The 12,213-nt window shown below is 42.7% G+C and overlaps 1 protein-coding gene across 1 annotated transcript; it reads left to right on the top strand.

Annotated features, from left to right (window-relative positions):
* Positions 1-375: 375 nt before the first annotated feature.
* Positions 376-11,044, top strand: LOC139252422 (probable G-protein coupled receptor 139; the record flags this gene model as incomplete). The annotated part of the gene is made up of 3 exons (XM_070873408.1): positions 376-416; positions 1,819-1,985; positions 10,113-11,044. Coding segments are annotated over 3 exons (1,140 nt in total), but the record flags the coding sequence as incomplete, so codon positions are not given.
* Positions 11,045-12,213: the final 1,169 nt, after the last annotated feature.

Raw genomic sequence — 12,213 nt, 5'->3', positions numbered from 1 at the left:
TCACAGAGATATGATGTTGAAAACTGCATCAGAATTATCAAGGCTTTTTTTGATATTACAGGATATTCTTCTTCAATAGAAATCCAGAACGCATCAAGAGACATATCTGAATGTTTCATTTTAAGACCACGGTCTGTAGAACTCGAAGTCAATTCTTCTTCTTGCAATGTAAGATCAAAATCTGACATACCAATTGGAGAAAATGGATGTCTTACTCAATCACACTTCTCTACATCCAAAGATGGAAAATATTTGTTGATGTTCTCTTCCAGTGATGCCAACTGCTCTATCACTATAGGAGCAACCTTTTTAATACTGTGATTTGGTATCAAAGGGAACATTTCAAGATTGTTTTCTGTTGCTCTCTTTTTCCAGATAGAATTTTTTCCTGAACAGCTAATAGCTTGTCTGTCGAGGTGAGAATGTTTTCATTTGGCCCTTGCATACTGGTATTAACACTGTTAAAACAATTACATATACCTACCAAATATGGTAACTTAGCACACCACATTTCACTCTTAAGGTATTTGCAAAAGGTATCGTTTCTTTCTCTTTCAAAAATACTGAGAATTCTTCTTTTTAGTTCAAATACACGACATAAGACATTTCCCTTTGAAAGTCATCTTACCTCTGTTTGCAAAAGTAAACATTCGTGTTGTGCATCCATAGCTTTGCAGAGCTGTTTAAACAAGCGAGTTTTTGAAGGTCTTGATTTTATATAATTTACAATATTAACAACTTGATCTAACAAGATTTTAATTCTAGTGGTAATGTCTTTGCAACAAGTGCTTCTCTATGCAAAAAGCAATGGGTGAATAATATATTTGGATTATTTTTTTTGCGAGGGTAATGCATCATTTGACACATCCCACCACAGATGGAGCACCGTCCGTGCAGATTCCAACACATGAGTCCCATGAAATTTTGAAGTCTTCTAAATATGAATTCACAGAATCAAACATGTCTTGACCTCTAGTATTTTCTGGAAGTTCTCTCCAGCACAGAAATTGGTGCAATATCTCGTTTTCATTAATGAAGTGAACAAATGATAATAATTGTGCTTTACTACTAATGTCGACAGACTCGTCCATTTGCAAAACAAAATTCGAGTTTGTAAGTTTCTGGGCTACATTTTCTTCAATGTTAGATGACATATCATTTATCCTTCTCCGAATTGTATGGTCAGACAGCGGAATTTTTGCAATTTCTTGTTCCGCTTCATCACCAAGCATTATTTTGACCATTTTACGATATGCAGGTAAAATAAGTGAGTGAGCTGTAGTATGATACTGCATTTTCTGCGCTATTAATTCAGCAACCTTTTACACTATAATTTAGATTCATTTTTCTGCAAGGTGCTGGTGCAATGCCCGACCCCTTCCGTGCAAAAGACATATATTTCTGATTCAATTGCCAACCAGAACTCCCTCAGTGAGACGGATGAGTGACGGACGCCCGGAGTGGTGTAAACATTGAAACATGTTTCAGAATTCGGAGAATTCAGTTGGTGCATCGACAGGATTTAACCGTCTCACATACCAGGAGGAAAACTGGAGCTGCTTCTGTTAAATGTGGTGCAGCAGAGCCTGGCTTTCTGTACATAGTTAGTTAGAAATGTCAGCAAAATATCACTCCAATCTTTGGGTGGTTTCACGTCAAACACTTGTATTATTAGTTTGGATATAATTAGTGCAGCACAAACATTACTGTGAAGGGTGTTGACGCGCTGCCAAATGACTGGAAGTAATATCAATGCTCCTGATCTTTCATGGTCCCACGGGAAATCTCCCGCAATTATAATTACGTTTTTCTCTTCAGCTCTCATCTCACAGTCAGTTGGAGCCCTGTGTTCAGTGCCAAGAGTCATCATCACTTCTCGGACAGAATGAGAATTCCGGCCGTCGACTATCCATTTTCCTGGTTACCACCAGTTGTACAGGCAGGAATGATTTACTATCCGATTATAGCAGCCGTGGGAATCCCCGGTAAGTGATTATATTCCGTTACTAACGTCGTGAATAAAGTTGGGATTAACTTTATTCCTGCTCTTATTTCAGTAATTATATTTTTAAACTATTCTTCTCAATTCAGTTAAATGGCTGAAAGTCAGTGACTGTATTTCCCGCTCTACCTTTTTAAGTGAATGATCATTTGTTGCCTTTCTAATTTTCTTTAACACCCCATAAAAGCTTCAGATTATTTCCCCATGTAATATCTTTCAAACTGGTTCGGTTTTATCTGAGAATCGTGCAATGAGTGATTCAATGGATTATTTTAATCCCATGTTTCCGTGCCTGCTCTCCTTTCCCGGAACATCGGTAATATCTGACAGATTATATTTTACTGAACATTCAGCGTGTTGTAAAATGCCCAATTGACTCCCGCTGTGGAGACAGACACTGACAGCCGATCATGGACATATACCTGGGAATTCGGACAGTCAGGACCGGGATTTGTTCAGTCCCGTTAATCAGAATCTACCCGCTGTTCTCGGTCTGGTTCCAGCAAAGTGCCGGATATTATTCCTGGTGATCACAATCCATGCCGAGTGTGGGATTGTGCTCCATGCAGGAACACAGACTCTCTCCCTCATCTTCTCCACTGACCGGTGACCAGCCTGTTCTCAGACTCGCCTTCACCCTCCCGGCGGAGATTGTTCTGCCTTCAGCCGGTGGGAGGCAGCTGGTTTCTGTCACATCCATTCCTGCAGCGGTACAGGTCAGACCGGGAATCCGTGCTGTGAGAGAGCGATTGGAACAAGGCAGCGGCGCTCTATGCAGCTGTCCTGGGATTGTCCACATTTAAAAACCAGTTTTAGATTCAATACCTGCATTTTAACCAAAGCACCGTCTCCATGCCGGGTCATGGTCCCTTTATTGTTCAGACCAAACACTTGCAGGGTGATAGAACATCGACTGTCCCCTCAGTAAGTCTGTCCGCTCGGTGATCCACACACATTCACTTTAATTTCGCTTCAGATACTGAGAGATAGAGGAATTTCTAGTCACATTTACCCACCCGGTCTCCATATCCCTTTCTCGCCTCTTCCTCCAGCCACGGACTCAATCTACTTTGAATTCTGACACAGTTTCTGCCTCAACCTCTATCCATGTGACTGAACTCCACCTCCTCCCCAATCCCTGTATAAAAAAGCTTCTCCCGCTCTCTCTTCTCTCTGTTCCATTGTCTTCTATTTCATCTACTTTCTACAGCGCCTCGTTCTGCAACACACATCTACTGGAATCAGTCTGCTTCTATCTACCTTCTTCCATCCTGTCAATAATTTTAAACACATCTGTCATATCGCCCTGTAATCTGTGTCTGTGTTACATTCCTCTATCTCACAATTACAGGTTATGTGGCAGAGCCCAGGGTATCGAACCAGTGTGTTTTATCACCCATTGTACCACTGACTAACTTTCCCACTTCAGTTGGGAAACTGAAATCTCACATCCTGTCTCCTGAGTTCCCAGCACCCTGTACTAATAAATTGCCTTGCATGTTTGTGTTTGACGAAACATGATCAGCATTAAAGTCCAATATTACGGCTGTTGTTTTTAACGATGTGCAGAGACTGTTTGAAGAGGTTACTGAATGAGAACACATTGAAGTGAGTTGTCTCACTGTCCCGCTGACTCTCACAAATCTCAGGATCAACGCAGCCTAATGCTCCTACTGCAAGTTTCGCCCCTGTATTACTAAGAGTATCTCTCACTATATCAGCTCACATGGTCCGTTATAACAAGTGCCGCACCAAGAGTCCCGATCATTTCTCAGAGATCAGTACAGTTTGATTTATTGTATTACCATTTGCCGTGTTCCAGTTCTCGGCGTGGTAATTGGTGTTCCCGGTAACGTGCTTAGTTTGTGAAGCAAAAGCGCCAAATTGTTATTTCCATTCAATCTTGTGTCAGCTGCGGTAATTTTAACAATAAATATGATCAGTACTCGGTGCATTGGAATGTCTGTTCCCATCGTCTCAAATTGTATTACATTGTCAGTTAAGTCCCTGATTTGATAATGTTTTTCAGTTATTATTCGTAAAAATGGGAACCCACGTAATTAGCTGTAATCTTACGACTTGGATCGATAGTTGGTTGCACGGAAGGAACCACAGAATAGGGATGAATGTTGAGCGAATTTTGGCTTTTATCACAAGGGGGAAGATATTTACAACTGAGGACGTGCTGTTTTCGCTGTACAGAGATTTGGTCAGATCTCATTTGGAATATATACGTTCAGTTTTGGACAACATATCGCAGGATAGATGGATTGGCCTTCGAGGGGTTTCAGCGCAAGTTAACCAGACTGATACCACGGTTTAAAGTATTCAAATATGAGGAAAGGTTACATAACCTTGCCTTGTATTCCATTGTGTTTAGAAGGGTGAAACGTGATATAACCGAGCTATTTAAATAGATAAAGTGTTCGATAGTGTAGGCACAGAAACTGTTTCCGATGGCGGTTTAATCTAAACCAGAAGGCATTATCCTAAAATTGGAGCTCGGCCGTTTAGGAGTGAAATCAGTAAACACTTTCTCACACAAAGTTTAGTCGAAATTTACACTCGTTCTCCCAAAATCCTGTCAATTAATGGTCAATTGTAAATTTACTGACTCTGATCGATAGATTTGTTAAGGTCAGGGTGTCAAGGGATATGGAACCAAGACGGTAATTGGAGTGAGGGTGCCGATCACCCATGGTCTACTGGAATGGTGGAAAAGGCTTGTGGGGCAGAATGATCAAATCCTGCGTTCCTATACGTCAGGCACCAGAGTCATGATTTCTGCAATGAGCTTTCCGGTAATCGCAGGTCCAATTTCAGTGTATCTGAATGTTCTACACGAAAAAATGTCCGATGATATTATTGCAGCCCATAGAGGTTCCAGCACTCATTTTAACAGGTTACCGATTGCATAAATCCGTGTCTCGCTGTAATACCTGGAGGGCCTGGTCATTGTTCTGTCGGTCCTGAGGTGATTATTTGTCAGACTTGGGTCACTATCGGAAATTCCGAGAATATCTGTCCTCCATTCCCTCCAAACTTTGCGAGATGTTTATTGACGTTACAATGTTTTTGAATCTCCAACTCAAAATCTAACATTGTTTTACATGGAATGTCTCGGAGCAATGCGGTTCTAAGTGAGAATGAGCCCAGTATTCACACAGTGGGATGTCGTTAGAGTGTGAAATTGTTTCAGTTAATCGTTAGCAGCGTCAGGAACCCCTCGCTAATGTTCTCCTCTTTGCATGCTCTGGTTAACTTATCGACCTGGCCTTTAAATGTAACAGCCGGGGCTCCCATCTGAATCAGAAGTTTTTGGGTTTGATACCCTGTCGAAAATCTAGTCTGACATTCGTATGACTTTCCCATGGCAGTTTTTCCGAATAACGCAAACCCTAGCCAACTTTACCAACCAGATGTTGTATTTGTGGATCATGCTGTAGTATATATATACATTTAGTTACATTGCAAGGTATGTTACGAAGTTTTAGAAACCATCTTCTGACAAACAGTGAAAGGCCATATTAACTTTGTTGGATTGTAAAATACACGTGTTTTATTTCACGCCATTTCTGACAAATACGGTTGTGTTTTAAGGAAATCCTGAAACCATAATGTTGATGTATTTATTCAGAGCTGAATTCGTGCACCAAGCACAGTTATGGTCCGTAGCCACAAATTTCATTTTTAAACATTTGCAGTCAGTTATACACACATGTAATGATTATATTTGGGACATTGCACAGGCAGTGGAACCGGAGACTGAAGGGATGGAGAGCTTGGAAAATAGAAACATTAAGACACAGTACTAATGATATTTTAATTGGAACTGGCAACAGTTGTGGTTGGATTCAGTGAGAGAAGGACATTGTTTCCCTTTTTGTCCTGTCATTATATAGCAGCTGCAATTAGAAACAAGAATAATTGTCAAATCGTTTTGTTACGAGAATATTTGTTAATCAGGTATCACCAATATTTAAACTGTGACTCTGTTTAAACCGAGGAGATAATGAATTAATTGGCAATGACATTTCTACAGCCATCAATCTCCCCAAATATCCCCTCACCATCACCTTTGATGCCCTATTTCCTATTAAAACAATTAATCTCTCTCACCCTGGCCTTTCCGCTGGTACAGCCCTCAGTCTCGCTCACTCAAGTACAAGGGCCGCAGACTTGTACGGATGTGTCGGACAACTGATTTAACCATTCTACGCCAGATTTGGCGAGACCACATAAAGTATTATCGGGCCCTACTCGTGTCTGCTAAAACTGCTCACTATTCCAACATCGTGCTAGAATGGAAATATAACCCCCGGCTACTATTCTCGACTGTTAACCTTCTTGTTAAACTCCTCTCCCCAGTCTCCACCACACTCACCTCCAACAACAAGTGTGAGTAGCTCATGGAATTATTTGTCTCAAAGATTGAGACCATCCAATCAGCTGCCTCTGCCACTTCTCTTCCTTCCTCGAGCCCAACAGGTCAAACATCCCCTAAGTTTCCACCCTGCCCTAGCCATGAAGTCGCATCTCTCTCTAGTCTCTCCCTGATCTGCCCCTCTTGACCTCTCCATGCTCATCTTATCCATGAGACCCACTTCCAGCTCACTTGATCTTGACCCTATTCCCACCAAACTCCTCTCCTTCAAATCTACCGTCATCACCCCTCTCCTCAAAAAACAACCCTTCACCACACTGGGCTTGCAAGCTATCGCCCCCTCTCCAACCTTAATTTCCACTCCAAAGTCCTTGAACATGTTGTCACCTCCCGGAACTCCATGTTTGAAACCCTTCAGTCTGGTATCCACCATGCCACACTACCGAAACTGCTCTTATCAAACTCACAAATGGCATCCTTTGTGACATTGACAATGATAAACTTTCCCTCCTCATCATTCTCGACCAGTCCCAGCCTTTGATATGGTTGAGTACTCCATTTTCCACCAATGGTTCTCCAAATGGGTGGGAGTGTACATCCCTGGTTCCATCCGTATCTCCCTAATCGTAGCCAGAACATCACTTGCATTCGCTTCTATTCTCACGATAATTCGTTGCATATCGTGTTCCCCAGGAATTTATCATTGGCCCCCTCCTGTTCTCCACTATATGATGCCTCTTGCCGACATCATCCGAAAACACAGCTTCAGTTTCCACATGTAGGCTGCTGATACCTAGCTCTCCCTCACCCCGACTTCTCTCGAGGCCTCCAAGGTCTCTAAATTGGCAGACTGCTTGTCCGACATTCAGTACTTGTTGAGCAGAAATGTTGTCCAATTAAATATTGAGAATACCGATGGCATTTTCTTTGGGTCCCGCCACAAACTGTGTTCACTAACCAACGACTCAATCCCTCTCCCGTGTTCTGTCTGTGACTGAACCAGACAGTTCGCAATCTAGCTATCCTATGAGAACGGGAAATAATCTTCTGGCCATATATCTGCAACATAACTAAATCCACCTGTTTCCACCTCCATAACATTGCCCGTCTCCGCCCCTGCCTCAGTTCCTCTGCTGCTGAAACCTCCATCCATGCCTTAATTACCTCGAGTTTGTACAGCTCCAACACACTCCTGGCTGACCTCCTGCATTCTACCCTATGTAAACGTGAGGTAATTCAAAACTCGCCAGTTCATTTCCAATCTCGCACGAAATCCCACCTGTGCTCGCTGAGCGACATTGATCCCGGTTCAACAACACCTCGATTCCAAAATTATCCTTCGGTGTACAAATCCCTCCATGGCCTCGTCCCTCGTTATCTCTATAATCTGCTTCAACATCGCAAGCCACCAATATGTCTGCGCTCCTCAAATTCTACCCTCTTGTGCATCCCTGATTATAACTGCTCAACCATTGGTATCCGTTCCTTCAGTTGTCCGAGCCCTGAGCTCTGGAACAGCCTCCCTAAATCCTCACCGTCTCTATACCTCCCTTTCTTCCTTGAAGACAGTGCTTATAACCTCCCTCTGACCAAACTTTTGGTCATCTGTCGTAATTTATTCTTATGTGGTTCGGTGCCAAATTTATTTGTTTTGTCTTGTAACACTCCTGTGAAGCGCCTCGGGATGTTTTATAAAGGCGCGAGATAAGTAGAAATTATTGTTGTTGTTGTATTAATGTTACAATTATTGAATTAATTCAGTGATTTGACAAATACTGAACAGGGGACATGATTTTAGCAACTTTTATGAGGCTCTATACGTCAGATACATAAAGTACTGACAGAATTTGGCCATTTGCAAAGCCCAGTCGAAAATATTATCTCCTCATATCTTCGCCATTATTTCATGCAGCTCACCAGCTAACAACTCTGTGGAGCACCTTCACCACACGGACTGCAGCCGTTCAAGAAGGCCCACCTCCGACTTGTAAACAGCACAGGACGGCCCATCTCTTGTGTTTGATTCAGAGTTACTTTGTCTATTTTTCTGTTTAGATTTTCATTATACTTCTGTATCCATGGTAACCAGACGCCCCCCCCCACACTCATAATTAACTATATTAATCATATATACCCATGTGATTTAATTCCCAGCTAAGACTGTATTGTCTAAACAAAGTTGAACGGGAATGCAGTTAATTATTTCTACACCGGCCGCCTTATCTTGTTCAGGATATCTTTTCAGTGCCGATGTTTCTTTTGTATATGTAGTCTCTCTCTCGCTCTCTGTCTGTCTCTATTTCTTTACAAATGAACACATCGAGCTCTACGTATATCAAGTTGGAACAACTGCTATATGTCACACTATCCTGCACACCAAAGGAATCCGAATCAAACACTTCTGAGCATATCTTACATTGTTGATAGATTGTGCTGGAAGCTCAGGTACATATAATGTCCCACATCCGCTGGGATGTATTTTCCGCCAGTATTTCTCACCAGAGACAGATTCTCCAGATTGCTATGTGCCGGATTAATATTAAAGATGGATTCTGCCAATTCAGAGCTAAGACCTTACCACAGAGCCTTTCTGAAGCTGAAACTCGGCAGGTATCTCCTGGGCTGGACTACAGCCTCTATTGTCACTTGTACTGTATCTTTGCTTCGGTCGGGAGATCGCCACCCACAACTCCCTCTGAAGTTTGCCGCATTATTAGAGGCGTCAAAAGCGAGGAGAAGATTATGCCCCTTGTGCCATTGTGTACTTTGGAATGTATATTTTTCCTAGGATTACAGAAGAAGGTGCAAAATAAGATTGTTTGTTCATGATCACATCTGAACTTCTCCCCCTTGTGGTTATTGTTAGAGTTTGTCCAGATGGGGGTTGCACTGTACAAGACACCAATGTAAAGACCTGAGACTTCTGGCCACGAAGTCAGTTGTTCATATTAAATGTTTATCTGGTGGATTATAAACGTAACTGTTGCAACTTGGTTGAGTTCAAACATACCAACTCCCCTATTATCGTGGTGTTTGACAGTAGTTTGTCCAAAGGTCTTGACTCATAGCCTCCAGTCTGCGAATACAACATGAGAACTCTGAGCCATTCCGTACCCACACCTTGTATCCGCTCCCCTTTCCTGTCCACGGACCCAAATCCCGCACTTTGTCTCACCCTCGGTTGTTCCCCTTTAGTATTCACTGCATTTCGGTCAGGCGTCATTCTCACCGCTCCGCAATCATCTCCCAATTTAGAATTGAGCATTCATGACTTATTTTCAAATAGTTTTCTGTTCATTTCTTCCTCTGTCACTGAACTGCTACTTTTCACAATTATCCATAACTCCTTCTCACACTGTCCATTTATTCATACATTTAAATGGCCAGTAGTTTACTCGGATCTCCGGTGGATTTCTACACCACTTTCTACGAAGTTGCAGTGGCAGAAGGGTAACAGCTCCGAGGAAATTTCCAGAGTCTATTTGTCTATTCTATACACTTTGTGAATCGTTTATTTTCGCGTTTTTACCCCACACTCACAGATATTTAACATTGCAATTGTATGTTAAAATCCTGTTCTGCTGGACAATTCTAGCAGCGGTAAAGAGTTCAGTTCCAGTCCCCAGATCCTGCAGTAAAGTACATTTCACACCAAATCCTGGTAACTGACTCCCTTGCTGTAACCTGACGGCTGATTCCCTGTTCCTGTGTGTTTCCCTTTTACAGCTAATGTGGTGACGATTGTGATCCTGTCCCGGGGAAAGTGCGGTCTCTCCAGATGTATAACTCGCTACCTGGTGGCCATGTCAGCGGCTGATCTACTGGTCATTATCACTGATGTGATACTGGTTCGGATTAATGATTATTATATCCCGACTACCTTCCTGCACATCACACCTGTGTGTTCTTTCCTCCTAGCGCTGATGCGTGCAGTCACCGATATTTCTGTCTGGTTAACCATCGCTTTCACTTTCGATCGTTTTGTTACCATTTGTTGCCAGAAGCTGAGGGCTAAATATTGCACCGAGAAAACTGCATCCCTGGTTATAGGAACCGTGTGCCTGCTGTTCTGTATAAAAAACATCCCCTGGTTCTTTATATATGTACCCTACTATACAATCGACAATGTACCCTGGGGCTGTCATGAAAAACCCGAGTATTACACTGTAACTGCTTGGGTAACATTTGGCTGGATTAACCGCTGTTTTACCCCTCTGCTCCCAATATTCCTCATACTGCAGCTCAATGCTCTGACTGTAGGATACATTTTGGCGGCCAGCAGAGTCCGCAGGAGGCTGAGGGACAGCAAGAAAGATGTGAATCACAATGATCCGGAGATGGAGAACCGAAGGAAATCCATCATCTTACTCTTCGCTATATCCGGTAACTTCATACTGCTCTGGACAACCTATGTGATATATTTCTTATTAATGCGAATTACAAACCAGTATTATCATACAAGTTTCAATCACCCGATGCTTGTTGCAGACTATACCAGCTACATGCTGCTGCTTTTGAGCTGCTGTACAAACACGTGTATTTATGCAGTAACCCAGACTAAATTCAGAGATGAGCTGAAAAATGGGTTGAAGTATCCTCTGAGAATAATATTTAATTTAGTTCAGGAAAGAAAAGTTCAGAGCAATTCCCAACAATAGATTTGCATTACATCACATATCGTATCCTGAGTTATATTTTACCTGAACCTCAGCAGGCTACAACTCAGGCCCAGGCTTCTTCAGACACAACACTGGACAATATCTGACAAGGCCTGTGGTTTCCTATGTAAGTGTCTGTGAACAAGGTAGAAGACCATTATGTAGACAGTGGGTTATAATAGAGGTAGCAGTTTAATTGGATTAAATCATGCTCCTGGACACAGAGAGATACAAGTCCCAGCATTGAGGTTTAGGATGTTGTGACCATGGAATGTTTATTGCCGGATGAACATCAGAACACGTGGGTTATCCCAGGGGAGTGTAAAAGGAGAATACGCCTATCGATTTAATAGCTGAAGAATATCAGAAAGTGAATGATAACTGCATTGGTTTTTGTGTGTGGAAAATCCTGGAGAATAATAAACAGATCATTATATCAATCAGCATGTATTTTCTTTGAAAGTTTACATTCTCCAGTTCACGAACAGCTTCTCCATCACCTGCGGCTCTGTGGAATTTATTGGAACTGAAGTGATGTTGATTGTGGCCGTGAGTCCATTGTCCTGGTGTCTGTGAACGGTGGTGTTTCCAGCAGCGAGTCCCCTTTCCCACTGTCTATGTACAATGGTGTTTGCAGAGTAACAACACCACTGGCAATGAGAACCAGTAGCACGGTGTGTGGGCAGCTGCAGACTCTTCTCAGGAAGAAATGACCAAGGTGCCCATTGCCTGCTGTCAGATATCTGTGACCACAGGTCAGATTGGGCACTGTGACAGCAATGTGATTCTAACTTTGTGAGTAGCAAAATAGCGGTGCTTTCATCGAGCTCTCCTTCACCAATAACATACTGAGGCTCACTTTCTGAAGGAAAACCCCGCCATTGTCCGAACTCATTCGCTGCATATCCGGTATCAGGGTCCAGTGATCCAGACCCAGCTGAAGTTTGTGTGAATGTAAGGCTCAGTGTGTGAGGGACCTGCCTCAGGATCCAGTGATCCAAATCCAGCTGAAGTGTGTGTGAATGTGAGGCTCAGTGTGTGAGGGACCTGTCTCAGGGTCCAGTGATCCAGACCCAGCTGAAGTGTGTGTGAATGTGAGGCTCAGTGTGTGCGGCACCAGCCTCAGGGACCAGTGATCCAGACCCAGCTGAAGTATGTGTGAATGTGAG

The sequence above is a fragment of the Pristiophorus japonicus genome, unplaced genomic scaffold (assembly GCF_044704955.1).
Source record: "Pristiophorus japonicus isolate sPriJap1 unplaced genomic scaffold, sPriJap1.hap1 HAP1_SCAFFOLD_467, whole genome shotgun sequence".
NCBI classification, from domain to species: domain Eukaryota; kingdom Metazoa; phylum Chordata; class Chondrichthyes; family Pristiophoridae; genus Pristiophorus; species Pristiophorus japonicus.
This window is presented reverse-complemented; position numbering and strand designations above follow the sequence as displayed.